The sequence below is a fragment of the Phocoena sinus genome, chromosome 15 (assembly GCF_008692025.1).
Source record: "Phocoena sinus isolate mPhoSin1 chromosome 15, mPhoSin1.pri, whole genome shotgun sequence".
Taxonomy (NCBI): domain Eukaryota; kingdom Metazoa; phylum Chordata; class Mammalia; order Artiodactyla; family Phocoenidae; genus Phocoena; species Phocoena sinus.
Window position 1 is genome coordinate 58,517,692 of NC_045777.1, and position 12,510 is coordinate 58,530,201.

The window sequence follows — 12,510 nt, forward strand, 5'->3', positions numbered from 1 at the left end:
TGGTTCTGCAGCAAGGAACGAGCTCCAGGATCTCTGGTATGGCACATTTATTTTAGCTCTTCATATATATATATATATATATATTTGTTTTTTCCCCATGATAGGAGGAAAGGAAGAAAATGACACTTTTATTTTGTTTTTCTGACTTTGCAAATTCTATGCTGTGTAAGGAACGTGCATGGAGCAGGGCACCAGGGGCGCCAGGGGCAGCGGCGGCTCAGGGGCAGATTCCCAGGCAGGGGGTGCTGGGGAAGGTCTTCCTCATGCCCATGCACTTCTTGTCAATGCACAGGGTGTTGGCCTTCATGGCCAGCTCGTGCTCCAGTCGGCACTTGGTCATGACCAGCAGCTGCTGTGTGTCCTGCGTCTCCCGCAGCCTCGCTTGAGGGTCTGCACAGTGTCGTTGATGGTGAACACCTCGTTCACGAGCCTGGGGAGAGAGCAGAGGGGAAGGTACGGTTCAGCCAGCCGGGCAGCACAGGTCTCCCTCGTGCCAGGAGCCAGGTGGGAGGGGCTCGGCTGGCAGAGAAGACAGAGGGGGAGCAAGCAGACAGGTGAACACGCAGCAGAGTTGCTGAGAGCGATGAGTGCAAAGGGAGAAGTAGATGGGATGTTCAGGAAAACAATCTGGCAGTTCCTCAGTTAAACACAGACTCGCCAAAGGACCCAGCAATTCCACTCCTGGGTATGTACCCACAAGAACTAAAAACAGACACTCAAATACTTGCACAGATACTCGTGGGGCACTAATAACAAGAGTCAACAGGTAGACACAGCCCAAATGTCCATCGACAGATGAATGGATACACAAGATATGGTCTATCCCCACACTAGGGTATTGTTGAGATGTAATGAAAAGGAATGGAGCAGCGCTACGTGCTACGACATGGATGGACCTTGAAGACATGAGGCTGAATGAAAGATACCGACACCAAAGCTTATATATTGTCCGATCCCATTTATATGAAATGATCAGAATAGGCAAATCCATAAAAAGAGGTAGTAGACTAGGGGTTGCCAGGGGCTGAAGGGAGAGGGATAGGGAGTGACTGCTAATGAGGATAGGACTTCCTTTTGGGTCAAATGAATGAGAATGTTCTGGAGCTATCTGCACATTGTAAATGTACTAGGTGTCACTAATGGTATGTTACTTTATGTTGTACGTATTTTATCACAGTTTTTTTAAAAACCCAGATAACAGGGCCAGCCTCGTGTAACTAAGATGGTCAGGTGTGATGTCTGCTCTTGGCATCCATCTCAGGTCCCACCTGTGCCCCAGCTGCCGGGAGTGTTGGCTGTTGATGGCTCCTAGGTCCACACGTCTCCAGGGAAGCCAATGGCTCACCAAGGGCAGTGGGTACAAAAGGCCATCCCCTGCCTCAGGGTGGAACCAGCTCCGTGGTGTAATTCACTCCCCAGAGTTCCCCGTGGGATCAGGCTGAAGCGGGGCTCCCCTCTCCTGAAGCTCTGCTTCTGTGGGACCGTCCCCTTTCTGAGGAGGGAACGTTTGAGCGAATGAGCTGGCTGTGTAAAGATCAAGAGGGAAGCACTCTACAGCCGCTGATCTAGAGAACTCTGTGCGATGCTGGTCATGTTCTATATCCGCACTGCTGGATCCGGCGGCCACTAGCCACGCGGAGCTCACGAGTAATTGCAAGGCGGCAAGATCAACTGAGGAGCTGGATTTTTCATCGTTTTTCATTTTAAATCATTTAAATGTAAATGGAAGAGCCACACCCAGCTGGTGGCTACTGAATTGGACAGTGTGGTTCTACAGAGAGGAGCACATGCAAAATCGATTGGTCTGGATTTGTTCTCAGGGCAATGGGAAGGCGCTGGTGAGGCGGTGGGCGCTGAATGGGGAATGATGTGCTGATTCAGATTTGGATACCTCCAGGCTGCTGGGTAAAGATTAGATTGGACAGGGATAAGAGTGGAGGTGGGAGAGAGATTAGGGTTATTTCAATATCCAGATTGAGTGGTTGAATAGTGTCCCCCAAAGATATGTCCAAGTCTGAACCCCAGTACCTGTGAATGTGATGCTCTTTGGAAGAGGGGGTTTTTGTAGATGTAACTGAGTTAAGGATCTTGAGAAGAAATCATCCTCGATTTAGGATGGGCCCTAAATCCAACGATTTGTCTTGTAAGAGAAAGGAGGGGGAGATTTGAGACGCAGAGACACACAGGGAAGAAGGCCGTGTGAAGACGGAGGCAGATGCAGTGATGCAGCTACAAGCCAAGGACCGCCAGCCACCACCAGAAGCCAGGAGAGGGGCCGGGAAAGGATGCTGTCTTAGAGGCCCCAGAGAGAACCAACTCTGTTGATTCCCCTGATTTCAGATGCTTGGCCTCCGCACGTTTGAAAGAATAAATTTCTGTTGTTGTAAGCCACCCAGTTTCTGGTAAACTGGTCACAGCAGCCCTAAGACAGGAATATACCTGGTGAGGCTGTGACGGTGGGTTGGTTTGGGGGCTGTGCCCTAGGACCCACCTTGGGGGTGGTGGGGAGGGACAGTGAAACTGTGCTCAGGACTGGAGGACACGCTGCTGGGAGGACTTGGGTTGATATTCCAAGGATGAGCATCCCCATGACAAGCCTGAGCTAGAGAGAGGCGACAGAAGCAGCCTGGAGACCCTTCTTTCCTGGGGGCTCTCTTGAGCAGTGCTGTCCAGCGATGGAAATATTCTGTTCCGTGCCCCCAGCCACACGTGGCTCCTGACCACTTGATATGCAGTTTTGTGTGAATCAGGGACCTGAATTTTAAATTTTAGTTCATTTTAACTAATTTAAATGCAAATCTAAGGGACTTTCATTCTGAGGAATGGAGGAATGGACATGGAAGGGACCTGCATGCTCAGAGAGGGTCCGGAGAAAGAGGGGCCACCTGCGGGAGGTAGAGGAGAAAGATCCAGAGGTGGTAAAGGGAGGGGATGGAGGGACAAAAAACGTAATGCGTGGACGGGGCAATTCAGCTGCTGCAGAAGGCAGACAGCTTGAGTGCTGTTGTCCGCTCAGTTCCCAACACACGTGCACACATACACACACATAGTACACACACATGCCACACACACACACATACACATACACTGCCCGGGACTCTTGAGCCAAACACGCCTCATCCACGTTCTCTGTCTACACCCCTTGGTGGCACAGTTGGTGGACGGGGAGGCAGGGAGTGTGTCCCAGAGCAGTAAGTCCCCCGGGACAACATCTGGTCCCTCCCCTTAAAGCTCGGTTGTGTGTAAGCCTCCCTGGGGTGGACAAATGGGTGATCAGAGCCTCTGCACCAGGGCTGCTGGAGCCCAACCTGAGCATCTAAGATGCAGGGGCAGGTGGAGGAGGGGTCAGGAGAGCTTCCCCAACCCCTCACCCAGGACCTGGACCCCACCCAGCCCAGGTGGGGCAGGACCCTGGCCACATGGCACCCGCTTCTGGGGTGAAGACTTTCCAGGCCAGCAGCGGGCTGAGGAGCAGGTAGCCGGGCCTTCAAGCTCAAAGCCAGGTGTCGATTTGCACCCCACCCCCGACACAGCCAACTTTTCTGTGTCCCACAAGATTATCTCAGGCAGTAACCGAGGCCGTGCAAACCTCAGCGCATGGAACCACCTGGCGTTTCCTCTCCAAATACTTTCCCTCCTCCTTACTTCTCCAGCGCTCTTCTCCACATCTCAGCTCGGAAGGAAGACGAGCCACTGAGTTGTCGGGGCATTTGTTATGCAGCAATAGAGAACGAAGACAGTGCCCCTAGCATGGAGGGCACAGAGCAGCCAAGTGACCAGCCCCAAGTCACACAGCCTGTTCATGGGAAACTAATCCCCCATGTCCAATGACAACTTCCTTCCTTGCCTGGTCATCATCCCATTCCAAACCCCTCCCCCAGACTCACAAATCCTGTCTCTGGGGCTGCATGAGTGTTTTGCCCCTCTCCTGTGAGGGAGGCCCTTTGTCAACAGAAGCAGCCCTCCTTAGCTAAGGCAGCACAGGCAGGGTTAGGCTATTCCGAGGGCTCTCAGCTGAGAACTTCACAGAAAGGGCGGTGGAGGATGACTGAGGTGTGGGCTGGGCGCCTCTTTCATGGGAGCCTGGAGAGAGAGAGGGTGACGCCCGCAAGGGCAAGGGCCACGTCTCTGGGCTGGGTGGCTCCCTCTTGTTGGCTTTTAGGGGACAGCTGGAGGGTTCCCGGAGCAGAACAGAGCTACGAAACCATCCTCACTTAGATGAGAGGGCTGCAGTGCAGGGGGGCGGTCTCCGCGGTGAGAAGGCCATCAAGGGCACCCCAGAGCCCCAGGCCCCCACCCAGTGCCCTGTGGAGTCGTGGGCCTGGACGTCCTGATAGGTGGAGGGTCCGTTTTCCAGACCCAGGCTTCCTGGCAGCTCCAGAGACCCACCCCTCCCCCTGGGCCTCCACCACTCACTTGAACTGGGGCATGTCCCGGCACAGCTCCACACTGGGCCGCTGGGTCCGGCGCTCCAGCCTTGTCTGCGCCACCTTCAGCGGGCTCTCCTTGGCCATGATGGACCTTTCCAGCAGCGTGATGGTGTTCTCCGTCTGGAAGATCTCCTGCAGCGTCTGCAGAGAACACTTGCGGTATCAGAAGGAACCTGATCTTGAACTTAGCCAGCCATGAGTACCCCCAGGACCGAGTGTTCTCAACAGATGTCACCTCACTGTGGGTGAAACGTGCATTCTCCTCCTTATCGTCACTGGATGCCCTAGATCTGCGAGCAGTTCTAGTTTTCATGGTGCCCCTCCCCTGCGAGAAGGCTCTTTGTGGGTGGGCTGTGCTAACACCCCTCTCAGACTCAGCAGGTCCCAATGGCGAGGTGACATGTGCTCTGTTCCTGACAAGCCTAGAAGCGGTACCCTGCCATGGTGCCCCCCAACATCCTTCCTTTGGCTAATCTATTCGTTTGCTGTCTGTCTCCCTCACTAGCATGTAAGCTCCCAGAGGTCAGGGGCTTTGCCTCGTCCATTGCTGTATCCCCCATTGCCAGGAACAGAGCTTGGTGTAGAGTGAGGGCTATCAGATAAAATACAGGACACCCAGTTATATGTGAATTTCAGACTCACGACAAAGCATTTTTTTTTTTTTTTTAATTTTTTTTGATGTTGGGGGTAGGAGTTTATTAATTTATTTATTATTATTTTTGCTGTGTTGGGTCTTCGTTTCTGTGCGAGGGCTTTCTGTAGTTGTGGCAAGTGGGGGCCACTCTTCATCGCAGTGCGCAGGCTCTCTTGTTGCGGAGCAAGGCTCCAGACGCGCAGGCTCAGTAGTTGTGGCTAATGGGCCTAGTTGCTCTGCGGCATGTGGGATCCTCCCAGACCAGGGCTCGAACCCGTGTCCCCTGCATTAGCAGGCAGACTCTCAACCACTGCGCCACCAGGGAAGCCCAAAGCATTTTTTATCATATGTCTCAACTACTGCATGAGACATAGTTACACTAAAAAACCACTTGTCGTTGATTTTGAAATTCAAGTTTAACTGGACATCCTGCATTTTTATTTGCTAAATCTGGCAACTCATAGTAGGAGCTCAATGAATATTCATTGAATGAATGAATGAATGAATGAAGCACAGTGGGATCCAGGAGTGTAGATTTTTAGCTAGCTCCCCAATGGTCCTTATCACACTGAAGTTTGGGAACAGTGTGCCCTGAAACTTATCTAGTCCTGTCCATCTCAGATTTTAATATGGGGAGCAGTACTTACACGTGAGTGTGCCAGCACTCCTGAATGCAGTGGGGACTGCAAGTCTAAGACCCCGTCTCACCTTCAGGGACTTTACAGTCATGTTGTTTTTCTCTTTGCCATGAGCTATGAAACATTCACGAATCATAACAGGTACTGGGATGACTATTTTAGCTGGGTCGGGCCCATATTCTGTGGGCAACAAGAAACTGCTTAAAGTCCTGGCTTCCCTACTACCTTAAGAAAAAAAGCCTACAAGGAGAGCATTTCTCTACTTCAAGAGAACAAAAGGATGTCCTTTTCCTCCTGGGGGTGAGATGGAGGCAGAGTCGTCTGAGGGCAGGGGGCGGCACTGCCTCTTTCAAAGCCCACCGAGGAGGAAGACTGACCCCTCACCTGGTCCTCAGTGAGCCACCCAGACTGGAGCGACGCCAACCACACGCTGGTTAAACATTATCCCATGAGAATGTTCTGTGCCCAACACGTGAGAAGGTAAACACTCCAGTAAGTGGGGGGAACACCTCTCCTAGAAGCCCTGGGGAGTTCCCTCAGAAAACCTGCCCTTTGGGTATGCAGAGCTCAGAAAACACCACCCCAGCATCCTGTGGAAGAAAATTGAGCCTTCTAAACAGGAGAAATGCTTCTCGGCACCACACTGCCCCGCGTGGAAACAGCCCCCCCGACCTACTACCTAGATGGCCCTATTGGGGGGTACCTACTGCTGGCGTGCAGTGAGGGGGACATTACTGAGGTTTTGGGCTGCTGGTGGTGCCCAGCCCGGGATGCTTCTCTCTCGCCAGAAGGCTGCTGCTGGTGGAACCAAAGCCAGCGGCCTGTGGCTGCGCCTACCTTGGCTTCTCCTCTTTGTTCTCTCTCCTGCCCCTCTGGCCCCCAGCTTGGGGCCTGAAAATGTTTACAAAAGGCCTATCGCTGTGTTTTTTTTAAAAAATTTTATTGTAGTACAGTTGATTTACAGTGTTGTGCTAGTTTCAGGTCTGCAGCAAAGGGATTTAGTTAAGTATATTCTTTCCATTATGGTTTATTACAGGATATTGAATATAGTGTCCTGTGCATACAATAGGACCTTGTTGTTTATCTATTTTACATATAGTAGTATGTATCTGCTAATCCCAAACTCCTTATTTATCCTTCTCCCACTCCCTTTCCCCTTTGGTAACCATAAGTTTGTCTTCTATGCCTGTGAGTCGGTTTCTCTTTTGTAAATAAGTTCATTTGTGTCATATTTTAGATTCCACATATAAGTGCTATCATATGGTATTTGTCTTTCTCTGTCTGGCCTACTTCACTTAGTATGATAATCTCTAGGTCCATCCATGTTGCTGCAAATGGCATTATCTCGTTCTTTTTTATGGCTGAGTAGTATTCCATTGTATATATGTACCACATCTCCTTTATCCGTTCATCTGTCGATGGACATTTAGGTTGTTTCCCTGTCTTGGCTATTGTGAATAGTGCTGCTATGAACATAGGGGTGCATGTATCTCTTTGAATTAGAGTTTTCTCTGGGTATATGCCCAGGAGTGGGATTGCTGGATCATATGGTAACTCCACTTGTAGTTTTTTAAGGAACCTCCATACTGTTCTCCACAGTGACTGCACCAATTTACATTCCCACCAACAGGGCAGGAGGGTTCCCTTTTCTCCACACCCTCTCCAGCATGTATTACTTGTAGACTTTTTAATGATGAAAAGGCCTATCTCTTGAGTCTAAAAAAAGGGCTGACATTCATTCACGTGTTCAATCATTTCTTCATTCACTCATTAATTTACGGATTCATTGATTCGCTTGTTGACTTAACTGCTGACTTGGCACCTACTGGGTGCTAAGCACTGTTCTAGGCAGTGGACACAGCAGTGCACAGAACAGGCAGAAAGACCCATCTTCACAGAGTTACAGGCTAGTGGATTATTCACCCATTCCTTTGCTCCTGTACGCAACATTTATTCAGCACCCACAAGCTGTTACTATTGTACAACTGCAGCCATCTTTACCATCACAGAAGTTCAAGTTCCTTCCTGTCTGTTAAAAACACATATTGGATGCCTTTAGTGTGCAGGACATTGGTGGGAGGTGCCATCACCTAAGAGGCATCCAATACATTTCAGTGTTCCAGGAACTCTCGTGTGAGCACAGCAGAGGGACAGGGACACAGCAACACAACAAACGGGAGCTCCTGGAGAACTAAAACCTACTAATTATTTTTTCAAACCTGCTGACCACCTGCAGGAGGGTGAGCACCGCCTCCTAACACTCTCTCATCCCCCTTGATTGACAAAAAGCGGCTAGGAAATCCAGAGACTTCTGCAGGCAACAGGCTCCAGCTACGTTTTAACAAGCCTGCTCTGCCTTGTTACATGTATCTTTCTAGCTACTCTCTACTTCTGGCAAGTGCTGTCCGTTTTCCAGCTGTAGAAGTAATATACTTTTTTTTTTTTTTTTTTGCCGGCCGCGGGCCTCACTGTTGTGGCCTCTTTCGTTGCAGAGCACAGGCTCCAGTAATATACATTTTAAATGACTTGATTGAAACAGGAGTATAAAGTAAACAACAGCCCAGGTGGCACGGGGGTAAAATCACGAAGGCCGCCCAGGCGTGACTGAATTTGGAAAACCCTGTATCATAGTGTGTGTCCCCCCTGGGTACCTAGATACAGCAGGTGAGAGAATTGAGAGGGAGCTGCGGAGCTCGGGGGCGGTGATGGTGGAAGGAGGGTGGTAAGGGGCAAGGGCCACTGTGCAGCCCCCTGCCCCCAATCTCCTCCTCGGGGCTGGCTTCTGGAGGTGCTGGGGGAGGCGGGGTGGCTGGAACCAACTCTTGGTTTTTCTTCACCACCCGCTGTCCCCACTGGCATTTCTTGAGCGGGCCTGCCTGGGGATTTTCCACAACAGTAGGGGTTTTCCAGAATTGGCTGCTCTAGAACCCACTGATGACTCACAGCCAAAGCAAATCTGCCCAGGTGGGTCTATACTCCGACATAAAGGTTCTCCGGAACCTCCTGTCCAGCCTCTGTCACTCACTGTCAGGGTCCTCTTCATTGGAAGGGAGAAAAAAGACACACACACGCACACACACACACACACACACACACTCCGTCATGGGGGCAGCTCCTGATGCCCACCCAGTCCTGCCAGCCTGTGACCTCCAAAAGCCCTGGGGTCAGTGACTCAGCCTCCAGAAGTTTGAGGAGTGTGACCCCCAAGGGCCAGGAGGCGGAGACCACATGGGCTGACCAGAGGCAGGGGCTGGAGGCAGAATAGCCTTGACCTTCATGCTCAGGAGGAAGTTAGAGTGCCAACACCGAGCTCTGAGCTCCAGGACAGCCTGGTCCCTAGATCCCAAATTCCATGATAGCCCCTAGGAGAAGAGCCTGAAGTCTAAGAGGGTGACGTACACATCTCAGCATGTCCACTCCTGGTATATACTGTAGGAGCTCAGGACCACTAAGGGATACACATGTCAAGAAGGTTCAGTGAGCTGGCAGCATCTGGGTGCCCATGACCATGGAGACAGACATTAAAAAATGGTAAATGAGCAGATGGATGATTTCGGCAGCAATAGGTGGAGAGCATTAACCTCACATAGGAACAACGGTGGGTCTTTAAAAGGATGCAAGGTGAGAAAGCCAGGAAACAATGAGCTATTTTATACAATCCCTTTTGAGGAAACTAAAAATCCATGCACATACAACGGTCATCCACATTTTGTGAGAACACATTTAAATCAACAGTCCATATTCACTCAGTTAAAGAGGTCATATTCACTCATTCATTCATTACAATGGTCATCTATGGAAAGTCATCTATGGGAGAAAGGGAGTGACCACAAAGAGTGGGGATAAAAGGGAATAAAGAAACGAGGGGCTTTGTACAAACATATGTGCAAGGAACAAGGAAATATGATAAGCTCACCTCTCTTCAACAGGGTCAAAAGGGAAAAAACTCCCCACAATCCTACCTGATCTAAGGTTTCCTTTTAAAATAACTTTTTTAGTTTTTTTTAAGGGAGAAATTCAATTAAGAACAAAATACTATCTAATAGTAAAGGGTATTCATTCTTAAATTGGTTTGTGCATCAGCATTACCTTGAGAGTATTTTAAATTGTGGATGCCTGCCCCCTGCAAGAGGTTCAGATTTCATTGGTCGGGGGTGCAGCCTGGGTGTCAGGATGTTTTAGGAGCTCCCTACAGGTGTAGCCAGAGTCAAGAACCATTGGTGCAGGTGAAACAGAGACGTGCAAACGTTACAAAGTCTCAGAGGAAAGGAGATGGATTACGGACCACAATTAGGGACTTGACGTAGCAAATCAAAGCTGTCTGTCTTGGCAGGAACCCCAAATGGGGTCAAGGGAGTAATTTCATTCCCTAGGTAGAAGATATTTTTGGAGATATACATGTGGGTGATCTGTTCGCTATGGGCTTGGGTTTCCAGGAAGGGGTCTAGGGAAGGGGTCGCTGCCTCATCACAGGGTTTCAGGTTTATGGGGGAAGTCCGATGTCAGCAATTTGAAACCGTGGTGCTCCAACCCCCAGTCCCAGAGCTGAGCCCTTGTCCCACCTGGCTACCCAGGCAATCCAGACCCCTGCCCACGCAGGCAGGAAGCTCAGGGCACAGGCAGCCTTCCAAGGTGGGAAGGCCTGGGCAAGTTTGCACATGCTCTGCAACTCAGAATCCCTCAGGCCCAGGTGCCTGTTACGTGCATGTGCACACGTACACACGGGCACACACACACACACACACACACACACACACACACAGTGAGTGTCTCAAACCTCCACCTCCCTCTGCAGGGGGAGGGAGGTGGAGGTGTTTGAGACACTCACCCACCTACCTGCCCCCAGAGCTGGTGTATCTCACACATCCACGTCAAACCCAGCATACTCCCACCACAGGGCCTTTGCACGGACTATTCCCTCTGCCTTCCCCAGATATCCACATGGCTCATTCCCTCACTCCCTTCTGGTTGTGGCTAAAATGCTCAGAAGGCCTTCCCTGATCATTTCCTTTAAAATTATAACCCCCAGGAATGCCCTGGTGGTCTAGTAGTTAGGACTCCACGCTTTCACTGCCAAAGGCCCAGGATTAATCCCTGGTCGGGGAAGTAAGATCCCACAAGCATTGTGGCGCAGCCAAAAAACACCCCTAAAATTACAACCCCCAAGCCGGCCAGCACTCCCAATTGTCCAAACCCTGCCTTCTTTTCTTTGTAGTCCTTACACCTTCTGTCATACTGAGCTTCACTCATTCATATTGTTCATCAGCCCCCACCACAGAGTCAGCTCCACGTGGGAGGGATTTTTGTTTTACTCACTGCTGAATCCCCAGTGCCTAAACCTATCAATGCCTGGGACACAGTAATAATAATAATAATGACAACAACATCCTCTTACACTTAAAATAGTGTTTACTGTCTGCCAGGCATTTTGCTAAGGGCTTTGTGTATATCGACCAATTAGCAGGTGCTTAATGAACACTTCCTCCCTGGGTGGACCAGTACACACCATGGGGTGTTTGGTTAAGAAGAGAGCACAGACGTTGGCACTAGATGGCCTGAGTCTCTCCAAATCCCAGCCCCAGCACATCCAAGCTGGGTGACCTTAGGCAAGTGTCCTAGGCTCTCTGAGCCTTTCCAGTAAAACGGGGATCATAACCATTCCCACTCCACAGAGTAGAGGTGAGGCCATTACTGCCAGGCCTGGGAGAAGGAGCTCTTGGAAACCTTAGCAAGTGTACAAACCCCTTCACTGCGGGCACACAAAACTGGTGACACTCCCACTCATTGGCAGTAACTTGAAAAGCATTGGTACCAAGTCCTGCTCTTCCCAAAGCAAGCGTGTACCTGTGTGTGTGTGTTTCTCCCACAAACACACCCTGGAAAGTGCCACGAGGAAGTCATCCTGCCCCTTCTCCCATCTTTCCTTGGCCAGCTGGAGATCTCTTTCCCTCCTTCCCTCTCTTCCTGTCTCCCCAGTCCCTAAGCTGGGGAAGGGCTGCCCTGAGCCCCAGAAGCCCCCTCTCCCAGAGTCCCCAGGGATGTTAGCCTTTCTGCTCCCGCAAAACCAAGGAAGTAGGGGGAAAGCTGCTCCTGGGGCAGGGCGCAGGCTGGCTCACCGGAGCAGCTGGGCGAGCCGCTGTGGGATTGGCCCAGGGGGTCACCCCATGGGAGGAGTCTCAGCAGCCTTGGCCGGAAGCTGGAACTCAGTTGGGAAGGAGTGGGTGGGAGTGGAAGGGTCACCTCACTCCCCTCCCCAGGCCCTAGCTCTGGGCCCTGTGCTGCAGGCTGCCTGCCAGTCAAGGTTGCGAGACTATTCTAAGCCTCCCACATACCGTGCATGAGGGCGCGGGGAGGGCAGGTCACTTCAGTTCACTGAGTCCCTCTGTGATCACACAGACCTAGGTTCAAATTCCAGCTCCTGCTTTTCCCCGCTGTGTGACCTTCAATGGGTCACTTAACCTCTCTGTGCCTCATGCAATCATGCATTCAATATCTACTGAGCCCTTCACTCAGTAGCCCCTTCTATGGGGCCAGACACTGTGCAGGGCGCTTGTTCTCTTGTCTGTAAAGCCAGTACGACAATAACAACTCACCCACCAGGTTGCTGTGCGGATTAAATGAAATAACGTGTATGAAGTGCTTAGTGCTGGCATATGCCATGGGCCGTCCTGCCTCCCCACCCTGCCCCCAACTCCCATCCTGCAACGTTCAGTCTGTTAGGAGATTTTTTCTCTGTGATCATTGGTCTTTTTTTTCTTTTTAATGTCAGGCAATCTGAAGAAACTCAGATTTGTTTGACAGAATTTGT

General features: G+C 50.8%; 1 protein-coding gene across 1 annotated transcript in view; it reads right to left on the bottom strand.

The window, feature by feature from the left end:
- Positions 1 to 217: 217 nt before the first annotated feature.
- The window catches only part of TEKT5 (tektin 5), a 39,125-nt gene continuing 26,832 nt past the window's right edge, over positions 218 to 12,510 (bottom strand). The window contains 3 exon segments of the mRNA XM_032606852.1: positions 218 to 381; positions 384 to 430; positions 4,417 to 4,571. Of these exon segments, the coding sequence (XP_032462743.1) occupies positions 218 to 381; positions 384 to 430; positions 4,417 to 4,571 (366 nt within the window).